At 43.4% G+C, this 24312-nt stretch overlaps 1 protein-coding gene across 1 annotated transcript in view; it reads left to right on the top strand.

The window, feature by feature from the left end:
- C6H9orf43 (chromosome 6 C9orf43 homolog) overlaps positions 1-24312 on the top strand; it is a 175917-nt gene that overhangs the window by 34722 nt on the left and 116883 nt on the right. The window contains exons 3-4 of the mRNA XM_069241269.1: positions 226-437; positions 10709-10892. Of these exons, the coding sequence (XP_069097370.1) occupies positions 278-437; positions 10709-10892 (344 nt within the window). The 5' untranslated portion in view covers positions 226-277. The remainder of the gene's footprint in view (positions 1-225; positions 438-10708; positions 10893-24312) is intronic.

The raw sequence follows: 24312 nt of genomic DNA, 5'->3' as shown, positions 1-24312 counted from the left end.
TGTGTTCATGCAATTGTGGAGACATCCCGCCTGTAGATATGTATCATTTAAATGTTGCACACCACTGCACCTTTGAGCACTACGCCACCTGCACTTAAATTCACTTTTTCTATGGCTCAATGAAACAATCATTCCGCTAGCCTTGATAAGCATTTGAATAATTCATGTCTCATAAAAGAAATCCTATCAAAATTATGATATTGCATTTCTTTTTGTTCATGTCAGTTTTCCATGGAGAGCGTTTTTGCTGAGTAGCCACAGAGCTCAAATTCAAGCGATGACTACAGACTCACTTATATTGGATGAAACTATGTGTCCCATGCCTGTCTGCCAACATCCGCTCTGCTGGGCATCCATGAGGCGTCTTGGGCGTGGACGACCGCGTTATATGCAAAGACAGCCTTGCTCATCTTTTGGATCAACTTCTGAAGATGAAGGTAAAGAGAAAAGTGGGAGAAGAGAGAGAAGAGACAAAGGAATAGTGAATTATAATTCAAATAAGTTTGTAATGTACTTGGAATGCTTTTGCTTCTGACCCATGACTGAGGAGTCATTATCGAGAGATGTTTGTTTCCAAGATCCTGTCTATTATTCCATTATCATGTCAATACAAGCCTTGGTTCAAATTATTATGTTTCTTGTCTATATACGGATCATGTTTACAGTAGTTAATTTCTCCTCTCTAGACGTCTCATGCCTATAAAAGTTTAAGGTACTTTTGTAGACGAAGGTCTCAAAATAGATTTTTTTAAACTCTGGCTACACAGCTTTAGCTCTCCCTTGAAGTTTTATATCCATGTAGGGAAGGTGGCCTGTTGATTTAAGGATAACAGATATTTTTTATATGTTTTGTGATTGGAGCTTTCTAATTATCGATATGCCATGCATGGCGTGAAGATTGCTAGTGTCTCATTTAGAGATGGTGGACCATCAGTTTTCAGTCAATAGAGCCCCCGATGGCTCAGTCAATGGAAAGCTACATTCGATGCCCCTATAGAATAGCCACCATCGGAGTAAAACCATCACACCACTCACTCTATTTTTGATGTATTTTTTTCTGAGGATGGACAGAAAAAAATAATTATGACCCTGACACACTGGACGATAACTTCCAGGGTCTAGGGGCCATTAGCTTTTTGTTTTTCAGTAACAAACTTGCAGCTTGCGAGTTTGTTTTTGAAAAACAAACAATATTTAAAGTTTGGTGGATGCCATCAAACGCAATAGAAGCAGTCCACCAACCCTTTTGTAACTTGAAGGGAACGTTCCTTTCATGAGTCAGAGAGGACGTCTGAGCTGGACGTCATGTCTGAATAGGACAGACTATCGTCTGTCCCGGTGGCAGACATCAAGTGCTTCCCCACCCTGACGAGCAGTACTCTGTCCTCTGGATACAACATCTAGGGCCAGATGTAGGAAAGGATTTGCGACTCGCAAACGGCGAAAAACGCCGTTTTCGAGGTGCAAAAGCCTTTCCGCGATGCAGAAATGCATTTTGTGAGTCGGATCCGACTCGCAAAATGCATTTCCGACTCGCAAATAGGAAGGGGTGTTCCCTTCCTATTTGCGACTCGCAACGCTATGAAAGTTCGCGGTCGCAAATGAACTCGCAGTTACCATCCACTTGAAGTGGATGGTAACCCATTCGCAAACGGGAAGGGGTCCCCATGGGACCCCTTCCCCTTTGTGAATGATCACAAAAACAATTTTTCAGAGCAGGTAGTGGTCCTATGGACCACTGCCTGCTCTGAAAAATACCGAAACAAAAGGTTTCGTTTTTTTTTCTAAGTTCAGCTCATTTTCCTTTAAGGAAAACGGGCTGCAGATAGAAAAAAAAAAACTGCTTTATTAAAAAGCAGTCACGGACATGGTTGTCTGCTGTCTCCAGCAGGCAACCATCCCGTGAGTGCCCATACTCGCAATGGGGTCGCAAACTGCGACCCACCTCATTAATATTAATGAGGTGGGTCTTTGCGACCCCATTGCGAGTTGCAGAAGGTGTCTGAGACACCTTTCTGCATAGCAAATTGCGACTTGCAATTTGCGAGTCGCACGGACTCGCAAATTGCAAGTCGCAATTTTCAACCTACCTACATCTGGCCCCTAGACCTTAATTTCAAGCAAGGGTAGGTAGTAGACAGTTCAAGGACTGGGTATCCTTAAAGGTTTGTGAACAGCCATACATAAGGAGCATGTGGATTTTCACAAACTCCTCTACGACCGAGATGGTTTGAGATTTACTTCTGTCAAGGACAAGAGTAATTTCCTTTTCCATGGCAGGAAGTGAAACAGAGCACCTCCAAACTTCAATGTTTCTTGTCTTCATACGGATCATGTTTACAGTAGTTAATTTTTCCTCTCTAGACGTCTCATGCCTATAAAAGTTTAAGGTACTTTTGTAGACGAAGGTCTCAGAATAGATTTTTTTAAACTCTGGCTACACAGCTTTAGCTCTCCCTTGAAGTTTTATATCCATGTAGGGAAGGTGGCCTGTTGATTTAAGGATAACAGATATTTTTTCTCTGTTTTGTGATTGGAGCTTTCTAATTATGGATATGCCATGCATGGCGTGAAAATTGTTAGTGTCTCATTTAGAGATGGTGGACCATCAGCTTTCTGTCAATATAGCCCCCGATGGTTCCGTCAATGGAAAGCTACCTCCGATGCCCCTATAGAATAGCCACCATCGGAGTAAAACCATCACACCACTCACTCTATTTTTTTTTCTGATGATAGACAGAAAAAAATAATTATGACCCTGACACACTAGACGATAACTTCCAGGGTCTAGGGGCCATTAGCTTTTTGTTTTTCAGTAACAACTTGCAGCTTGCGAGTTTGTTTTTGAAAAACAAACAATATTTAAAGTTTGGTGGATGCCATCAAACCCAACAGAAGCAGTCCACCAACTCTTTTGTAACTTGAAGGGAACGTTCCTTTCATGAGTCAAAGAGGACGGCTGAGCTGGAGGTTATGTCTGAATAGGACAGACTATCGTCTGTCCCGGTGGCAGACATCAAGTGCTTCCCCACCCTGACGAGCCGTACTCTGTCCTCTGGATACGACATCTAGACCTTAATTTCAAGCAAGGGTAGGTAGTAGACAGTTCAAGGTCTGGGTATCCTTAAAGGTTTGTGAACAGCCATACATCAGGAGCATGTGGATTTTCACAAACTCCTCTACGACCGAGATGGTTTGAGATTTACTTCTGTCAAGGACAAGAGCAATTTCCTTTTCCATGGCAGGAAGTGAAACAAAGCACCTCCAAACTTCAATGGGATGTAGGAGAAAGTATTTACCTATTAATAAAATAAATTATTTGTGACCAGTGGTGTTAAAGGCCACTGAGACATCCAACAGGACCAGCAGGCATGAAGCACTATGGTATTGTTCTCTGAAGGGTCTTCCAACACTCGATTTGTACCTTTTTTAATTCTGTTTCCCCCTCTGTTAGGAGCTGTCAATGATGTGTTGGAAAGGTCCAACCTAGTCCTTCGCTGCCTGTCCATATGTTTCAAGGCTCCTTTCTAAACAGTAGTAGGATCATCTGGTCCTATTCTGTCAATGCAGCTCTTATGCTGTACATGGCAAGTAACCAGCTATACTAGTTTTTACCATCTTGCACAGATCACACTCTAGTTACCCCCAACACCATTGTGTTCTCCCACAAAGACCATGTCATACTGCATCGACATAAATCATTAGATCACCCTTTCCTTGTCTTGCGGAGGTGACAATAACTGCATGCTCAGTAGTTCTATGGATGACTGACGAAGAATAAGCCTACCTTGGCATCGATAACATCAGAAAGAAGAGGCAAAGTTTTTGGAGTGGAAGTCAAGATTGCAACACACCACACACAATAGATTAATTCACACCATTACCAACAGTAAAAAGTAGAGGCCTTATGTTAAAAGGTGTTTTGCAGTTACAAAGCCTGCAGATAACAACATGATAGTGTTTGCGACCACAAATACCTTTTTATACTCACAGAAGCACTTTTACAAGTCAGAAAAGTGGTTCTAACTTCTAAGATGGCTTTTGCGACCCTAACCTAACGACAAATAGGAGGGAGCATGAAAAGTGTGTCCCACCCCTATTTGCGATTCAGAGCAAAATGTATTAATAGTTTGTGATTGCAATTGTAGTTGCAAACAACTGATCAGCTACCAACACCGTAAAAGGGGTGGTATCTGATTCACAAAATGGAAGGTGTCCCCATGGGACAGCTTCCACTTTGGGAATATTGATGCTGGCCTCTGGGGAAGCAGTCAGTGATTCAGAGGCCACTGCCTGTTGTCCCTGACGTTCTGTAAATGGGTTAAAGAGGCCCGAGATGGCTTCAGGATTACACAGCCTCAATATTCCCTGCTCCCACATTCAATTACAGCAGCCATGTGTTTCAGAGGAGAGCTTTGGGCACCGGCTCGTTTTTATTTACATATTAAGCACTGGTCTTCCCAAATGGCAAACCTTTTTTTTAAGCAGAATCAGTCTTTTTAATAAACATGGGATGCTTTTAAGCAAATGTTTCCTGATTGGGATGGAAATGCAGAAATGGGGGTCTGGGATCCCTTTCAAGCCTTCTTTCATGCATTTACAGCCGATCAAAGAGATAGCAAATTGTGACCTGCCAAACCAATATTCATTAAGCAAGTCATTTTGAGACCCCCTTCTGTTGTACAATTTGTGATGTGACCTATTGGAACACAGATCGCATCACAAATTGCATTCCCATTCACAAACCAGTTTGTGTGAAATTTGTACTTCCTGGTTTGAGATCAGGACCTATGTTTGCTGGGTGTCCAGAAGTCAGCTGTTGATGACATTGCAGTTTAAAGCTATTTTAAACAAAGATAAGGATTATTACAGGGTGCCATCGCTTGGGGTTGTTGAGTCCACCACCTTCTGCCAGTTTCCGTTAGTGGAACGTCCTAACAGTTCTTCCAAATTGTACATTTCCTGAGGTTTGTTTGCTTCAATATCACCAAACCTTTTATATTACCAAGAACTTTGTTCCTGGCCTTATGGTATGGCATCTAAGTATCTACCACTGCTTTCTCCATAACTCCTATATTGAGCAGTCAGATCTCTCCAGATTTCAAGGTACTGGATAGCTTAAGTTGCTTCAGATTTCAATTAATCTCATGTTTTGAAAGTTAAAAAGTATTTAATGCTGGTAAATTAAAATTCAAAATTGTATTGTGCCCAAACCTCACAAAAATTCACTGGAGTTGGAAGAATCAGTTACACATTAGTTGTCTGTAAAGTATGTAATCAGCAGTTGCATTTTAACAGTGATCCAAGGACCTGAATTAGAGTTCGGAGAATGAATTGTACCCTGTCAGGGCAACAGAGTAAAATACTCAATGGTGTTGATGAAGTACCTGTTCTCTGAATTTAACGATGTCTGCCACCCAGCAGACATCTCTTCACATTTTTAGGAACCACTGTAACAGTGGTTCCTGCCAATGTAGTAAAGGTTCGATGAATGGCTCCTTCAAAATGATGGTACCATTGGTAACACTTAGAAAAAAGTTTTTGTATTTTTCATAAGCAAAATCCCAAAGTGGTACTTTGTCTTTGAAAACGCAACAACTAATGACCCTCACACCATAGGAGTTGTCTCCCCTGGATTGGGGGGCATTTGAAGTTTGTGGGTGGTCGAATGTCCAAACGTGAGGGCCCTTACTCCGTGGGCTGTCAGGGGGGTATGTCAGTAAATGAAATGGCATAGTCTCCGTCACCAACATACTGAACGCCCACCCATCTTTAAATCGAACAGGTGGACTGAGGGTTTGATCAAGAGGGTACTGTGTTGCCGTTGTGACTGAGTAATCTCTCCGCCAAACTCTAAATTGGCCCCAAGTTTTCATAATGCCATCCGGTGTCTCATACCTTATTTTCTTTCCAAATAGGAGAATCATTCATCTGCATCCAGCTTAATTGGTTATGTTGTAAGGTAATTCCTTCAACATAATCGTTTTACCTTTAAATTCAGGACAAGTCATTGGTTCCTGCATCTTCATTACCTGTTTAGCTTGAGGGTACAGAGGAAACTGTGGGAGGAGTAAATAGATATTTTCAATGTTGTACAGCTTAGTCTGGCTTTTATACTCCAAAATAAGTCCTATAGAAGCACTGTTTAGTGTTTGAATACCATTTAGAGAGGAATTTAGAGGTAAGACACAAAAAAAAGGTATTTCTACTGATTACTGTGAGGGAAGGTCTATGACACTTGTTTCGAAGTTTATTCTTCTCCGAGGGCTAACCTCAATAAGTGGAGAATTATCTTTCCTTCTTTTTTGTTGGTGATTTGCCGATCTACTATTACATTAGTGAGACAATCAGGAATATTTTATTATATATATACATAGAGTATCAGGAATGGCGTTGCAGATTAACACATTATCTGTGTACAGAAACACTTTGCTGCTCCTCTTGACCATTGTAGAGGAACTGAGGAACTAATAGTGTCATTTTGTGAAACATGTTCAGGTAGGGGCTTCAGACACAAGTCAAAAAGAACTGATGAATGGGGCATTCTTGTCTCATGACCCTAGCAATCTCAAAGAGGGTCATTTGTGTTGTTATGCAAGACCATGATATAATCTAGACTCCTGCCCTTGCTGTCCATCTAGATCAGAACCACTCAGAGACAAACCAACCCCCATCCCAAACAAACAGGATGGCCGTTTGTTCGAAGTCAGCCATTGAACAGGGTTGTCAAATGTGTACTGCTGAATGTTAACACAGATCTATCAATAATCCACATGTCCAGCAGCTTTCCCGTTTTTTATGTAACCTATTACAGCTCTAAATTTCTCTTGTTTTTCCTTTGAGGTTTTAAATCACGGTAATTTAATCTATCTACCCAAGATTCCACAATATATGTTGTGGGTTCTATTTCCAATTGATAGAATCTTGGAAAACCTCACTAGAAAATGTCCCTAATCTTTCTAATTCGACTATTTTTTGTTTGTTTTGGATCTTTTATGTCAGTGTCTCATTTTCAGTTTCAGCTGCCAAGCTCCCACCCTCACTAGGTTTTAGATCTGTACCTGTCTTCTTCCTTGTGTTGAATTTAATTTGTACACGACGCTCTAGGCTACTTCAGGTTGATTACTTTCCCCTACATTTCCGATGTAATTATTAGCTAGTCTGGCTCACTTACCTGGGCAGCCTGTTCTCCTAGTCCTTGAATATTTGCTTAGAATTTTGGAATCCCTTTAGTGAAAAGGAATAAACAGCTCTTCGAATAAATTCTTTAAATGCTTTATAATCTCTAAACAGCAGAACCTTCCCGTTTTTTAATAAGTTCACCAGAAATTAATTTTTAGAAAATCTAAATTGAAGAATATTTTACCTTTTGTTTTGCAACTCGAAATTTGCAAACCGTTTGTGAATAGCAAATTGCAAGTCGCAAAACAAAATGTACAACAGTGTTAACCACACTGTTTGCTATTCCCAAATGAGTTGCAAGGGACCTGCCTCAATAATATTCATGAGGCAGGTTGCAATTTGCGACCCATTTCGGAATGGCCTGCACTCACAGGGATGGTGGCCTGCTGGGGACAGCAGACCACCATCTCTGTGACTGCTTTTTCAATAATGCAGTTTTTTTTTTAATGCAGCCCGTTTTCCTTAAAGGAAAACAGGATGCATTTCAAAAATAAAAATGAAAAGTTTTCTATTCATTTTTTCAGAGTAGGCAGTGCCTACTTTGAAAAAAACATTTCTGCTACCATTCACAAAGGGGAAGGAGTCCCGTGGGGACCCCTTCCCATTTGCGAATGGTGTAACACCAATTTGAAATTGGTGTTAACTGCAATTGTTTTGCAACCGCATTCACGGTCACAAAACAATCATACATTCCCCCGCGAGTCTCAAATTAGCAAGTGACACACTCAGACACCCTTTCCTAATTGCGAGTCACAGCCCCCATTTAGCGAGTCGGTAACTGGATGCCGACTCGCAAAATGGGGATGGTACATTGTATAAGGCCATTTTGCAGTTCCAAACCGTGATCTTCGCCTTTAGCGACTGCAAAATTGCATCGTACATCTGGCCCCAAATCTTATCTGTGTCTGGATTTGTACTATAAGGATGGGAGCATGAGTCCCACAAGTTGTTCAGTAGCACTGTTCTACAGCCAAGTGCAGCTGAATAGAAGGTGCCCAAGACTTCTGGCTACTGGAACCAGGACTAGGGACCAAGGTCTACTAGTCTCCCTGCTGGGTGAGGGGGCCATCACCCAGGAAGTCAAGGCCACTTGCCCTGAGCCTGGAGTATCGGCCTCCCCCTGCCACCCATGACCATTGGATCCTGTGAGGAGGAAGAGAGTGCCTGGAGGAAGTGAGGCCAAGTGGGGATCCCGCTGATTGAGGCCGGTGAACAAAGTGTGAGATACCCAATCCAATTAAGAGCAGCTGTCTGCTGGCTCTTGTGTGGGCCGAAGCCGGTGACCCCCATGTGGCAGGAGGGGGCCACTGTGATGTCAGGGCCATCATCCTGGATCACCTACCAAGTTTGCTGTGAAGAACACTTACCGATTACTGCAGGATCTTGAGAGAGGACGTCCGACATGGACCCTCTGAAGACGGAAGAGACCTGACGAGTCATCGAGCAAATGCCTCAAGAGATCACGAGCCGTCGGCATCAATTGACTGGAGCCCACAAAGAACACCCTGGTCCTTCTGCTCGCTGGCTGCGATCCGTTCGGGTGAGCCTGTTCTAGGCTGTCGGGCCTGCGTGCGGCTTGCAAGATCATAGCTCCTAGTGCTGCTAACCTTGGCTCTTGAGGCCAAAATTAGACTTTGGGCCTGATTTAGAGTTTGGTGGATGGGGTACTTCATCTCAAACGTGGTGGCTATCCCTTACACTGTATTACGATGTCCATAGGATATTATGGAATCGTAAAAAGGCGTACAAGAAATTTGTCACGTTTGTGATGGAGTAACCCCATTCGCCAAACTCTAAATCAGGCCCTTTGTTCTGCAGAGATTAGCATGGGCTACATCTGGAATTCACCTCTATTATCAAATGGGGAATAATCAACCCCACTAGCGGGGAAGAGGGACTCAGGGATTCACCCCAGAGTGACACTAGCGTACCGCCTTAAAGAGACGCTGGGGATTATTTGGTGAGTTGTTTCTATGCTTTCTGTGTTTACATTAAATATTCCTTTTATCATAAAAGCAAGTTTTGACTTGACAATCAGCTTATTGCTGTTACTATTTTTACTTTGAGTCTTGCACCTATTTTGCCATACACCTACCCTACCTTGAAGAGCTTTAGACTGATGGCTTTCAGTACCACTGAGGGTCAAATGCTAAAAGGTGAAGTACGCGGCCCAGTTACTCAGAATCTTTAGTTGGTTGGGCCCTGGACAACAGCATTAAAAGGTCACAGCCCCCATAGTTCGACCCAGTAAGCCCTGGTTGTCCCGTGACCCTCTGAAGGGGGTTCTGAGAAACACTAACAAGAATGGTAAGACATGAGTCTGCTGTCACTCTGCAGGGCCTCAAGTAGCCATACATTCAGGATGAATAGTTTGCACACAAGGGTGCTTCACACTGCACTGGAGAAGAGAAGACCACCTTTGGATTATAAAATGGGTGAATGGTTTATTTTAAAAGGTAACACATGAACCTAAGAGTACCATGAACATGTTGACCAGCTTAACTTGAGCACAACAAAATTGGGTGAATACAACTGACACATGACAAATTATAATATTATGTGCAACATGACAGCTATTCTTTACACTGTGGCATATGAATGAATTTATACAAAGAGGCCAGTTGTCAGGGAGGGCTTCCCATGATTGAGCCCAACCACAACTCCTTTAACAAAGGAACAGAGCATGATGCGAGCAGCCGTGATGAAGAGCTAAAAGGGAGAGGCCCACAGGCCAGACGTTCTTCAAGGAAGTTTTTTAGCCCACATCTTCAGTCATTTTGACATTTGCTAAGCATAAAAGGCACTATATGTTTGTCACTGATCTTTGTATATTAGTATTTCTCAACTATTACATCCTGTGATGATAAATTGCTGTCCTGAGTAGGCAGTGGGCCATGTGCAGAACAAAGAGGGCTGTCACAGGGGGTTTTCACTTAGACGTCCCATGCCTTGCATATTCCCTTTTCATGAGCAAGCCATAAATTTGAAGCCCTCGCCCTACCCCATGCCTGCGTCACTTGTTCCTTATGCCTGAAGAACTAAACAAAAGGACATCAGTCAGGGAAGGTAAGCACGTTGTTGTAAAAAGAATATTCCTTATCCCCGGGGTAATATATGATGGAGGCTGCTCCAACCTTTGATGAAGACTAAGATCAGACCCCTGTTATTGTCGAACTGCAGACACATTATGGCCAGTTTCCTGAGCTCTGACCAGGTGTTCAGCTGTTCATTCAATCCTATTCTATTCTATTCTATTCTAATGTTAGAAGCTGAAATGAACATTCACAATTGGTGCACTACATTCAGAAAGCCACGTATTATATAAGAGTGTTTTGCGGGAGTCCTTAGACATTTAAAACACATTAAGCTTCTCACCAACAGTGAGTAGCATTCGAAGCTTGTGAACCTTAGAAGAATACCTAAGCTGGTGAATTATAGCTACAGCTAAGATTCTTTTTGTGCTGTTCTAGGCTACATTTTATGTACAATCACAAGTATTGTTGATTTTCTTTGTATTTATCTACAGATGAACTACCAACTGTGAAAATTGTAACCCTGCCCAGTTTCCAGCCTCATTCGATGGAAGGTTCTCTGCGATCCCCGAGTTTGCCAAGATCTTGCCCTACTCAGATGAAGCTGGAGTCTTCGTATGATCCGTATGCCTACGAGACAGTGACACAAAGCTTTTCTAGCAGATCAGCTAATTTAAGGTACAAGGGTTTTAAATAACTTAGCTTTAAACAGTCACTTTGTAAAATAACTGCGTTTTTATTTCCATATGCATATTACATAGTAATATCCATTCACATGAAATTTGTTTTTTTGTCCGTCTGGGTTGTACAAATTTTAAACAAACCTTCAGAGATTATTTGGTGTAAAGAGTATGTGCTGACTTCACTAAAAACACAAAATCCCATAAATATTGCTTTTGAATGCTGTTTAAGTGCTGCTTTACCTTGCTCTATGCATTACGTGAATAGTAAAGCCCAGACATTATCCTAAAGAAAATCAGAAGTCATGTTGATCAATGAAATCATGGCTTATGATTTTTGCGAGATAACACATACCTATTAACCTCTCGGAGTATGGTGCTTACTATGTATGGATTTTCCTAAACCACCTTTGGCACAGTCTTTTGAGCCCAGAGAATGTAATATCTAATTGTTTGTACCACAAGAGTACCTATGAATAATCTCAAATAGCGGTTGACCCACTCAATAAGAATAAATAACAAACACAACTGCATTATAAATCACCCTGTACAAGATTTGCAAACCTTTTTCTGCACGTAAGGCGCATTTATGAAAGGAAAATGTCTGGATGGGGTGGAGACATGTTAATCCTAGGTGTAAATCTCCAATTGGAAATTGTCAGCAGCAAAAAAAATTGTGTTACACCTAGGCTTAGGAGTAAACATACACACGAGTAAATATCCATGTGCATATGTACCTTTGGGAAAATGGCCCTATATTTGTGCCCTATTTCCCATTGTGAGTAGTGTGCAAATTGAACTTCAGGAGTTTCTGCTGGCACAATTTCCTCTAAGTACATGGAACTAGTTTTATGGTCAAAACACTGCACAGAGTAGAATGCTTTGCGAAATTACTGGTCAGTAAGACAAGTTCAGCACAATAACCAGGTGACAGAACAAGTCAGATCTAAGTATCTGATCTTCTTTCACAATACAATACATTCTTGAATAGATGAAATGCTTATTAAGTTCAAACATACACTACGGAGTCATCTTGTCACTAGGAAATTGATAGAAGGAAAGGAGTGAGCTATCTTACAGACTATTAGAAACTGTTCTTAACAGATAGGTCACAATTGCTTTTATATTCAGTTAAAAACGTAGAGGCATATTTAAGAGCCCTTAGCGCCACCTTAGTGGCGCCATAGTGTCATTTTTTGGATGCTAAGGTGGCGCTAAAGTGGCTTTCCTGCCGTCCCATATTCACAAAGTGGTGCAATGCATGCATTGCACCACTTTGTAAACCCATGCGCCACATTATGCCTACGCCAGGCATAATGTATGCAAGGGGGGCGTTCCGGGGTTATGAGGCTCTCAAAAATGGTGCATTGGAATTTATGAGATTTCACTGTGCTTTTTTTGGCGCTATTTTTATTGCCTGCTCAGAGCTGGCGTTAAAATGACACACCCATAGAAACCTGTGGGCCTGCTTGCTCTATGCTATACTAGCATCTACATTTTTTATGCTAGTGTAGCAAGGCGGCACAGTAGCGTCAGTTTTGACGCTAATGTAGTAACTACTGCCATGGTGCACTGTATTATAAATATGGCACAATCATGGTGTCGTTAGGTGCCAGTAGAGGGCGCAGAAAAAGTGGTGCATCATAGGTGATGCCCCACTTTTTATGGGCCTTAGGTTTTTAAATTTTTGTGAAAGACTCCATAAACCACAATTTCTTGGAGAGCATTTGATAGTTGGTTTCATGCCTTAGAGGCTTGAACTGAAAATGACATTTCTCCTCATAGGGCTGTTTTGAAGCATGGTGCAGTTGCCCAGAGATGCATGGCAGATCTCAAAACATGACCAGGAGTGTAATTGGTAGAGCAGGCCATAAGAGCAGGGGCACCGGAACCATTAATCACTTTATTGGTGAGATACAAATCTTTAAAAGGTACCTGTTGCTTAACAGGATGCCAGTGATATTTATGCCTGGCACCAGTGATTTGCTTGTTTACACATTCCAAGAGAAACCCTTATGGTTGTGTTATGAATCAGATAAAGGCTGAACAAAAATGTTTCAGGCAAGCCCAGATATCAGACCTGCTCGGGTGTAATACACTCTGTGTAAAAAAAGTGTACTGATCCATGCCTTCTGTTTAAGGACACTATGTAAGACTGCATGCGACAATATATCCAATTGTTGTCCCTTATTGTTATCCTAAGTGCTGTTCCCATCTGTTTCTGGCCTCTCCTCACTAATTATTGGCACCTTTGATGTCTCATTATTTAATTTAGTTAGCAGTCTCTGAGGGGACAAAAAGACAAACATTAGTGTGAGGCATGGCTGGGAAAATGGGAAAGTGTGCCTTTAGTGTCTGTTAAATTGGAATATATAAGATGGTGTCCAAAAGTGTAACCCCTACCCCTCTGCATCCAGAGTGATGAAGTGCTCACCTGTTTTTATAAAAAAGCTATCCATAGTCTTCAGCCCTAGCTTCAGCCTTCGTTGAGCCTTCATTTTATAGAAAAACAGGATGATAGGTTTGTAAATCAAGGGGAGCCAGGATAAGAAAAATTCTTGAAGCCCTACCAAGTGCACCAATCTATGACAGGCATATGCTGTGCACGTTACTACCTCCGGGTGCAATTTAGGCTGTGCCATTATTCCAAAAGATATAGTAGTTAGCAGGGTATTTCCAGCAATGCATTGTTCAGTTTCATGTGCCGGTAATCCAAATTCTGGATGTCTTTCATTAAACAGGCATTTGGCTTGAGCTACCAAGTAGTAAGATTCTAAATTGAGAGCCGTCTATCCTCCTCTGGCAGGTCCTTCTCTGGCATATGGGAGTGTCAGTGTTCCTCAGCTAAACTTAGAGCATTTCCACCCACACAAAGCTCAAGAAGGTCAAGTGTACCGTATTAAAGAAGGCTTTTGAGAGATGCAAGAGTAGATTAATGAAAAAATAAATTAGCCAGGGCAAGGATACTATTTTCAGCACCGGGATTCATCCCCATGATGAGATCAGGAGTATGCTCCTGTGCTCAGCTTGATCCCAAGTTTTTGGGAGCGCTGGTTTATAATGTGCCTGGATCACTAAATCGGGATCACGATGCACCATTATGCCCAGGTATCTAATTGTGCAATCACACCATAACAGAGGAAAATCAACAGTGAGTTATGATAACAGTATCCAATATGAATCTTGTTCCAACAACCTGCAGGTATCTATCTTCTTGTTTCTGTATGATGTCAGTGTCCTAGATCAGTAATTTTCATTCATGTTTTGAGAGTTGTCCTGTTCCGCTGGTAATTGGCTCTGTCAGGGCACGTATGGTGTATTCTTTTTCAGGTAGGATAATGTTTCTTTAGGATCTGTGACCGTTATGTTTGATGCGTAACTTTGCAGGGTAAACCATCACATACTCAATGCCTAGTTTTTGCAAGTAGTTCTTGGCAGACATGTAAGCACGCTGTGTTATCTAGACAGCAATTATGAAGTCCAGAAAATAGTAAACAATGGAGTCTTCATAGCTCAAATCATGTGTCTCTTGAGCCAATCTGAGGACAGTATCACTGTCTCTGTGATTTAGTATTCAAGCAAAGTTGTGGCTAGGAGGTGCCCCTGGGGGCAGGCGTACCTTAAATGAGCTATGTGCTGGATCCACCAGGAACATTTATGAGAGGGCTGTTGCACCAAAAAGTCTCCATCTTGCCATCCATGGTGGATTCCAAAACTCCTAAAATGCACAACTTGTTTTTACGTGGGCACTCCTCTAATTCCTCATTTTTGGCATTAGTGACATCAATTAGATTTACAAGTTACATAGTTCTATAGTCATCAGTGCTTTAAATTGAGTCTTAGTTTTCCAGATGCTCTCCTCACTACTGTGAAATGGGTAGGTGGGCCTTTGAATGCTTGCTCCTAAGAAGATATAGGGAATGATCCATCCTGCCATGAGCTAACAGCAGCCTCAATAGTGATAGGAAATATTCATTGGGCAAGGCACAGCAGCCCTGCAGGGCCTTTGTTGATTCAGGCGCATGGGGACCTACCCAGCCAGCACGCCCAATCTGCATCTGCAGGGGACTCAGCAAGGCACCTAACCACCAGTATCGCCCAACTTCTCACCAGTGCAGTAATAGTCAGCGCATCCATGCCACAGCAGCCAGGGAGGCAGGTGTCTCCTCTTGCACCTTGCTGACCCAGCAGCCGCAGGAACAGTGGATCAGTGTAGCCAGATCTGGCAGAGCAGAGTCATAGGCCCAGGCCAATGATCTAATAAGCCTGGACTGGGTCAGCAGGCCCTAGAGTCATGTGTGCCACTATGGGAGACATTGCACCTCTACTTGCTGCTCTAGCAATACCTAGTGATGGGGGGAATCAAAGTAGATCTGTTTGAGCTTGTTTGAAATTTACCCTTTCTGCAGGATCACCCTGATTGGTGCCTTCGGTTGCCGAACCCATTTTATTGTTGGCCATAGGACTCTCTGCACCTTACCCCTGCTAACCAGTGGTAAAATGCTTGTGCTAGTAACATTGGCATACAAATGATTGGCACAATTAATTTACTTATAATCCTCTAGTATATGGTACAAAATGTACCTCTGCCCTGTAAGTTAAATGGCACAAGTGAGCTGCAACACTCATTGTGTCATCCACTACAATAGCTCTGTAAACATGTCTCCAACACTGCTCCTACATCCTTTGGGTGCAGTTTTAAACTGCCATTTCAACTTGAAAAAATAACCCTTTGCCAGGCTTCTGCAACTTCCCAGCTGACCAGTACCAACTGGACCTGCCCTTGGCCCTGCTGCTGGCCTCTGTTGGAATGAGTTCTTACCCACAGCTGTGCCCCCTCCCCAGATCCTGGACCCTTGATTGGTCTTAGAGTTTACCCCTCCTGTTGACCAAACTGAAATGAAGACTTGGAAACATTTTTCTAACTTTCTGCCTGCAGAACCATTGGAGACCAGGATCACCATTGAAGCTGCAACTGTTGACATCAAATCACTGCTCAGCCTCAGCTTGCTAGTTTTCCCTGTAGGGACCTGGGGCCAGATGTAGGAAAAAAGCAATTTGCGACTTGCAAATTGCGAGTCCCTGCGACTCGCAATTTGCAAGTCGCAAATTGCTATGCAGTACGGTGTCTCAGACACCGACTGCAACTCGCAATGGGGTCGCAATGACCCACCTCATGAATATTCATGAGGTGGGTCGCAAATTGCGGCCCCATTGCGAGTATAGGCACTCGCTAACATGGAGGCCTGCTGACGTCAGCAGACCTCCATGTTAGCGACCTGCTTTTAAATAAAGCAGTTTTTTTTTTTTGAAGTGTAGCCAGTTTTCCCTAAGGGAAAACGAGCTGCACTTAAAAAAAAAACGAAACCTTTAGTTTCGTTTTTTTTCAGGGCAGGGAGTGGTCCCTGGGACCACTCCCTGCCCTGAAAAAATAGTTTGGGGTCCAGTCACAAACTGGAAGGGGTCCCATGGGGACCCCTTCCAATTTGCGATTGGGTTACCATCCACTTGAAGTGGATGGTAACTGCGATGCCATGGTATTGCATCCCAATGCGACTCGCAAATAGGAAGGGAACACCCCTTCCTATTTGCGAGTCTGAAATGCATTTTGCGAGTCGGTAACGACTCGCAAAATGCATTTCTGCATTGGGATACGCGTTTTGCGACTCGCAAACGGCAAATTTTGCCGTTTGCGAGTCGCAAAACGTTTGCTATATCTGGCCCCAGATTTCCAGAAAAGTGTCTTAAGTCTGAATGTAGAGGGCTTCATTGGGAAAGATGCAGCGCAGCATCCTATCATAATCAAGGTCTTCCTGGGCGGAGGCCTCACCCTTCCTGAGATTTATCGCCTTCGTCAACAACTGCAAGACCCTGCTTTTCAGCAACCTGCTGCCTTTGAGCTCTGCTTCTGACCCATCTTGTAGCTTGCCACACCAACGACTGGTTGAAGACCACTTTACTTTCATTCAAGTTTTTAAGTCAGAAAGTAAACGGGGCAAAACTGGTCCTTGTATCCGACCCAAACTCTATCTCATCACTCTTAACATTTGACTTTGACCCGGTCTAGCGCAACCAGATAACCACAGTTGATGCTTTGTGCTTTTTAGTGCTATTTTTGATTTATACTTTAAACATTTATATATCCTGTTCTGATTGTTGGGGTTTGTCTTTTTATTTATAAACATTTATTGTATTTTCCTAAAGTGTTTAGGATTTTGTGTTGTGTTGTGTTTTCACTTTATCACTGTTTGCGTACTACATAAATACTTTACACAGCACATGTTAATTTATTGACTTTTGTACTTCACCCTGACGAGAATAGTGATTATTACTTGAGGTGGGTTCTCAACTCGTTCAAATAATCTTTCAGTTTCTTACAAGACTAATGATGGGCCCAGAAAAAAGGATATTGTTTTACAGATATTGAGCAGGGGGTAGTAGTAAGTGATCTTCCATCATGGCCATCTAGGCTGACGTGTTCTAGTGTCCCTCATATTAGAGATTTTTAACATCATTGAAGGGTCCATTTTGCAAAGTGGTGTTGGTTAGAAAGTGGTAGGGAGTAAAAACAATACAATACAAATGAGGCGAACACCCACACATTTGTAATTTTATTGGTAGACTCAAACAGTTGTTAAGCCCTTCCTACTCATCTGCACATAGACCTTCCTACTCTTATCTGCTCATTTCAGCTTAAACCCACTTGCAGTTCAAAAGCAGATGTTGTGGCCTAGACTAAAAACTGTGCCTTTGAGACTACTGGGTGATCTTGCTATCAGCTTCAACAGTTAATCAGTAGCTCATTTCTCTGCTCTGTAAAATAGGATATCTGAAAGCTGTTCTTTGTCTATTTTTAACTTAAATATATTTTAATTTTCTCAGATGTTGACTGTCCCTGGCTTCATTCAACATTTTCCCCCATTTCCAGTAGCTTTTGAGGGGGATGTTTTATCTTGTTCTTCACACCCATAATGCTGTAACTGTTTTTAAAGTGTCCTTCCTGCGGCACCCTTCACAGCCATAATGCCTTAACAGTTTTTAAAATATCCTCCATGTGGCAATTAAAAAAATTGCAGCAGTCTGCCCTGTGGTTTACCTATAGGATTCCCACATTTTGACGAAATGCTCCTTCCATCAGGAGATGTCTAGGACAGTATGGGAGAGTCAGTAGGAAATCCTCTTAGGGTAAAAGTCCTTCTCTTCCAGGGAAACCTGATCAATAGTCATAAGCCCTGAACAGCGCCGCCCGCCTGCGGGGCCCCTAGAGCACATATTAAATGCTATATACAAGTATTTGTTTTATATATATATATATGCAGCCTATAATAAAGGTATAACAGTGACCAAATTGCATTGAATTTTTAGTTCAAATCAGTAGGTAATCAGTAAGTAATTACTGTTAAACACAGGAATGAGTGCACAGACCTGTTTTGCAATCTTTATTTGAAAGGAAATATGAGCCATTTTTAGCCAATAGGCTGCCATGTAAAACATGAGTGAAAAACTGGCACAATGCATTTGAGACCCTCCAGGACCACATGTATCCCATCATGCCTCATGGGTGACTGTTAGTTCAGTTCTTTTTTCCAGTTCCTACTGTTAGGATCCTGGAGCACTGAGCTCTCTGCTTTTTGACATTTATGTCAGAAAAACTCTTTAAAACCAGTCAGATTTTGCTATATTTTGAAATATCTACGTACCTAGTGTACAAATAGCTTTTTTCCTGACAGTAATTTCGTCTTTTTTCTGTCAAACATACCTTCACTGTTTGTGAAGTACTCCTCCTGTGGAAAAAAGAAGGCTCAAACACACCCACAATCGGTCTGCATTGTGTGTCTACCATAGTCCTGTCGTCCAGGCTCCTGCCCTCACTTCCTGAAGCTTTCCAATAGAATACTGAAGGACAGGGAAAAATAGACTGCATGGTCTGTATGAGAGAGGAACTGCTGGATCTACAAGAGGCCTTGGGGATCATCACCCTGTTCCCAAATAGCCCTCCTCTCACACAAAGCCTTCACACAGAGGAAGATCCATGTAAAGATACCACAGACGTCGTTCCCGGCTAACATCGAGAGGTATGACGTCGCAAGCAGAAAAAATCCTGGTTTGCTTGCCATCAGTGTAAAAGTCGACGTCAAGAGTGGCTTCACTGCATACTCTCCACTTGACGTCAAGACATACCTCGCCATCAAAGTGACACCGAACATTGACGTTGATAAAACGTTCACCATCCATACCATTGACGTCTGTAAAAAGACATGCAACAACATCGACACATGCTTCACTAAGGCGGCCTCTGTCGATGTCAAAGTCCCAGCTGTTGATGTCGAAGACTTTGGAAGACACACTATTGACTTCGAGAACACCTCAACAGGTACCGACAACGTCAAAGGGCCTCTCAATATCATCAGAAGTGCAGGCTGCAGCTACTGCAGAAGAGACCCGGCCTTTTGCTCCATCAAGGCCTCCTCCTTTCACTCCGCTGAATATTTCCCCATGTTGGCTGCAATCTCTACAGAAGAGACCTGTACCCCACTCCTCGGACTCTGAATACTTGCGGACGTATTCTCCACTTAGAGTGACGCCGCATACACCATCTGCAAAGAGAACACCATCTCCTAGGTTTTATCCAGGGAGCCCTTTGGTTCTTCTGGAGAGACACACTCCTACCCCAACATCTCCACCGGGTCTAGGAGCCCGCTGACTTGAAGGTCTAGATCATATTATGCAAGAACAAGATCTACTTCACAGTCCAGGAGAGCTCATCATTCCAGATCACTACATAGGCATCGTAGATCACCTTCTCAGTCTACCACCTCCAGATCTTCACTCAGACTACTCACTTACACTTTCCGATAAACCACCAGTGAGAGTATCTCCTGAAGATGATATTAATCCTTCAATGAAGTCTTGATGAGAAGAGTGTCAAAGTTGAATATAGATGTCTCTACTCCTATGACCTCCTCTTCAGTCATATTCGAAACTCTCTACCATAGATCAGTGTCAAGACCTTTACTGCCCCTGTTAAAGGGCTATTGGAACCAGTGATGCAGACATTCCTGATGCCTGCTTCTCTGAGGGGTGCTCCCTCACGCATTTTGAAAAAATATAAAGCTCCACATCAAGACCCTTTGTTCCTGAGAGCTGATCCTCCACCTGATTCAGTGATTGTAGAGGCACCCGGAAGATGCATTCAGTTGCCTCTTCCTCTTCAGTTCCTCCTGATAAAGAGAGCAAGCAGGTGGACTAATTAGGAAAGAAGATGTGTGGAAAATCCACCTCTTACATGAAAGTAGCAAGTGTGTCTGCCTTGTTAGGATGATATGAGGAATCCTTGTGGATTCCTTAAACAGATTTGCTGAGAAACTTCCAAAGGAAGATCGCTAAGATTTTATGGAAATAATCAATGACGAAGGATCTGTTTGTAACCAAATATTAAGTGCTGCTGCGGACGCTTCAGACCTTGCTGCTCATTATTACTCCTATGGTATCTGTGCTTGACGTTCCTCTTGGTTACGCCTTACAGGCTTGAAGCCGGCAGCTGAATATAGAATCTTGAATCTTCCATTCACAGGCAACTTGCTTTTCGGAACACATGCTGATTAAGAAATGTCTGAAATGAAGGCAGAGTTGGATACTCTCAAGGCTGTCAGGCTAGAGAAAAGGCAAGAATATCACAGAAGATTTCATCCTTAGGACAAGTGCTATTTTCAACAGAAGATTTAAACCCCTCTCTAGACTCAGCACCAACAAAAGCAGGCACGGTCGCATTATCATCCCAAGTGACCCTCTAGAGGCAGAAGATCTCAGCAGCCTACAACATCCTCTAGCAAGCCACCAACAAAACAATGAGTTCATGCTTCCCTCATTTCTGTTTCTCGCTCGGTGGGGGAAGTATTATAAAGTTCATGGATGAGTGGCATCTCATTACAAAAGACAAGTGGGTTTTAAATAGTGTGCAGAATGAGTGCTCACTTTGGTTCATATCCCTCCTCCTGCTGTTCCACCAACAAAGCAATGTTACCATAATCAAGCCCTCTACGAAAAAGAAGTCAATATTGTGCTACAGAAAGAAGCCATAAAGGAGGTTATCCAGTATTGGATCTTTCATAAATTCACATGCTTGAATCATCCCCGTCGTCGAAGTGGGAGTCCCACGGTACATAAAATAGCAATAAATAATAAAATACATTTTTTTTGCCATAGGCTATAATGGAGCCAGCACTTGCTCACATAGCCTATCCATGTCCTTTTGTGAAAAGACCCAAACCTGCCTGCTGTCCAATCAGGCACCAGCACCCTCTAGAACCTTCTCCAGAGAAGCTCCTTTCCTCAGATTTTCTACCGTAAGTCGTGTGAAGGGAGTCTCCCTGAGCTCGGCTCAGTTTTTTCTTCTACTTCAGGAAATATGTCAGATTCTTCTAGAAAAGGCCTTTTCCGCCCTTGCAAAACCTGTGGGAAGAAAAGGCTCCATGTGGATGACCCACATAAAGACTGTTTGTACTGTCTCTACCCACAACATCAGGTTAAGGACTGCAAAATATGTCGCACCTTCTCCACAAAGACCCTCAGAGACCGGGAGGGCAGGCTCCTGACATGGTTACAGGCCAAATCCTGTACTTCAGGTGAGGAGAGTGGGTCAGAGAGGCCACATAAAAGGTCCAGATCTGAGGACCTAGACCACATAGAAAAATCCAGGAAGAGGCAGAAATCTCATCATGGTAAGGGCTTACAGACTTCAGTCTCCTCTGAGCCTTCCTCTCCTCTTCAAAAGAAGGAGTCCTACCATCTATCTCCTTCTTCAGAGCCTTCCACTTCTGGAAAAATGACTCTAAAAATTAAATCGACGACGACAACACCATCGACGACTGTGACGACGACGATGGTACCTACATCTACTGTCTCCACTTCATCGTCGACGAGACCGTCGTCAGCGTCGACGACTTTAATATCGACGGTAAGGGATCCTATCCCCTCTCTCAAGACTCCATCGGCACAGTCGACGACTGCCCAGTCGACTATAACTTCAGCGACGCCATTCTCATCGGCGCTTTCGCCATCGACGGGGACACAGTCAAAGAAACTACCGTCGACGACATTACTTTCGACTACACTACCGTCAACGACACTACAGTCGACGAGACCATCGTCGGCGAAACCATCGTCGGCGACGCCACCGTCGGCGAGACCACCGTCGTCGAAAAAATCTGTACAAACCACGGCTGCATCAACTTTCACGCCATCGACAGCAGTGGTGCCTAGTAGACAGGTTGAGGCCACTCCTACCTCTTCCAGGTCTCCAGATCTCCGAGCCATGATCAGCATCAGAAATCTACCTGCACAGGACATTTATCCAACCGACACATCTCCAAACAAGGTGTCGGCTTTACTACCCAGTCATCTTCTTGACTGGGAGGAATCGTACGAAGGTCCTTTCGGAGATGCGCATGGCCTCTCGCAGCTCCATGTCAAATACCAAGATGACGATGAAGAGGATGAGTATGAACAGTATCAACCATACTACTCTCATCAGGAGCAATACTACGAAACACGAGAGCCACAACACAGAGATACCGTGCAAATGCCTTCCTCCTTAATCCAGGATTTACAATCCATGCTTCAGGATTATAGGAGAAGGTTCCCAGCGGAAGATCAACCACCGGCGCCGGTCTCTACGGTGACACCAGTTAATGCTCCTCCTCCTCCAGCTACCCCAAGATCAACATCACACTCGGTGTTAGCTGCACCTCCCAGAGATGAAGGTTCCACTTCAGGGGAAGAAGAAGAACAAGAAGAAGGAGAAATTTCCACTCCACAACATCCTACAGAGGAATGGGATGATTACTTGGCTCCCACTCCTTCTCCACCACCTCCTCGCCCCTCTGATTCTCCGCCCGAGGACATAGGTGGTTTCCATAATCTTATGGACAGAGCCGCAGTACGTTTCCACCTCCCAACATCTGTCTCCCAATCGGAATGTTTCCTACATGATTTCAAGGAGCAGTCACGGAAGTCGGTACGGTCCATTCCGATTATTGATTACATATGGAGTGAGGGCACAAAAATTATGCGGAATCCGGCTACGGTTCCTCCAGTTCCACAAAAACTGGATAAAAAATACAAGGCAACCCAAGATTCTCCGGCATGCCTTACTGGCCATCCAAAGCCTGACTCGGTCATCTCACAGGCTGCTCAAAGACGCTCCAAAAATCCATCAACGCCTATCTCCACTCCTCCAGACAAGGAAGGTCGCAGACTGGATAATATAGGCAAGAGATTCTCCTCCATGTCTGCAATCACCGTCAGGGCAGCAAATTCATTAGCAATTTTAGGCCGATATGACCGCCAAATGTGGTCTGACATGCAACCTTTCCTGGACCTGATCCCGGAAAATAAGCAAGAAGAGGTACGAAAGATCCTACAGGAAGGGGAGCGTGCGTCGGAAGAGATTATTGACTGCGCTCTGGGCATAGCCTCTACTGGTTTCCGCCAACTAGCGGGTGCCGCTGTCTTACGACGACAAGGTTGGCTTAAGGCCACATCTTTTAGACCAGAAGTGCAGTCCCGAATTCTAGACTTACGATGGGGAATCTTTGTTTGGCAAACATGTGGATGACGCACTTCAAGCCATTAAGACGGACACAGACACTGCCAAGTCCCTGGGTACCCTGCAGTACCGGAAGCAGCCCTTTTGAGGGGCTAGAGGGAGAGGTTTCACCTCATTTCGAGGTTCCTTCCATAGACAATACCAGCAATCCCAGTACAGGCCTTCATACCACCAGCAGTATAGGCAATCATCGACTGCCTCCTATACCAGACAAGGAGGTAAACGAAGACAGGGTTCGCAATCCAGAGATCAACCCAGAAAACAATGATCTTCTACAGGCACCGGCTATGCTCCCCCAATGCCCGCAACATCAGCAAATAGGAGCAAACATTTCCAACTTCATCCAAGAGTGGAAGAATATAACATCAGACAAATGGGTGCTGGATATAGTGACAAGAGGTCATACCCTGGAATTCACACAAAAGCCACTGCTTCACCCACCAACATCAGGCAGCTCTCTCCACCTTCGTCTGCTTCAAGCGGAAGTCTTCAGCCTTCTGGCCAAAGGGGCTATAGAGACAGTTCCTCTGCAACAACGGGGTCTCGGATTCTACTCCCGGTTTTTCCTCACAAGGAAGAAGTCAGGAATGTGGCGTCCTATACTAGACCTCAGGAAACTCAACAAGTTCCTTCGGAAACAATCCTTCAGGATGATCACACTGTCAGATATCTTGCACCTCTTGAATCCTGGAGATTTTATGACAACTTTAGATCTCCAGGACGCCTACTTCCACGTTCCAATACACCAAAAACATCGCAAATATCTCCGTTTTACAGTAGCCGGTACCCATTATCAATTCAGAGTCCTACC

Source organism: Pleurodeles waltl, chromosome 6 (assembly GCF_031143425.1).
Source record: "Pleurodeles waltl isolate 20211129_DDA chromosome 6, aPleWal1.hap1.20221129, whole genome shotgun sequence".
NCBI classification, from domain to species: Eukaryota; Metazoa; Chordata; class Amphibia; order Caudata; family Salamandridae; genus Pleurodeles; species Pleurodeles waltl.
Note: the sequence above shows the minus strand (reverse complement) of the source record. Positions and strands in the feature narration are given on the sequence as shown.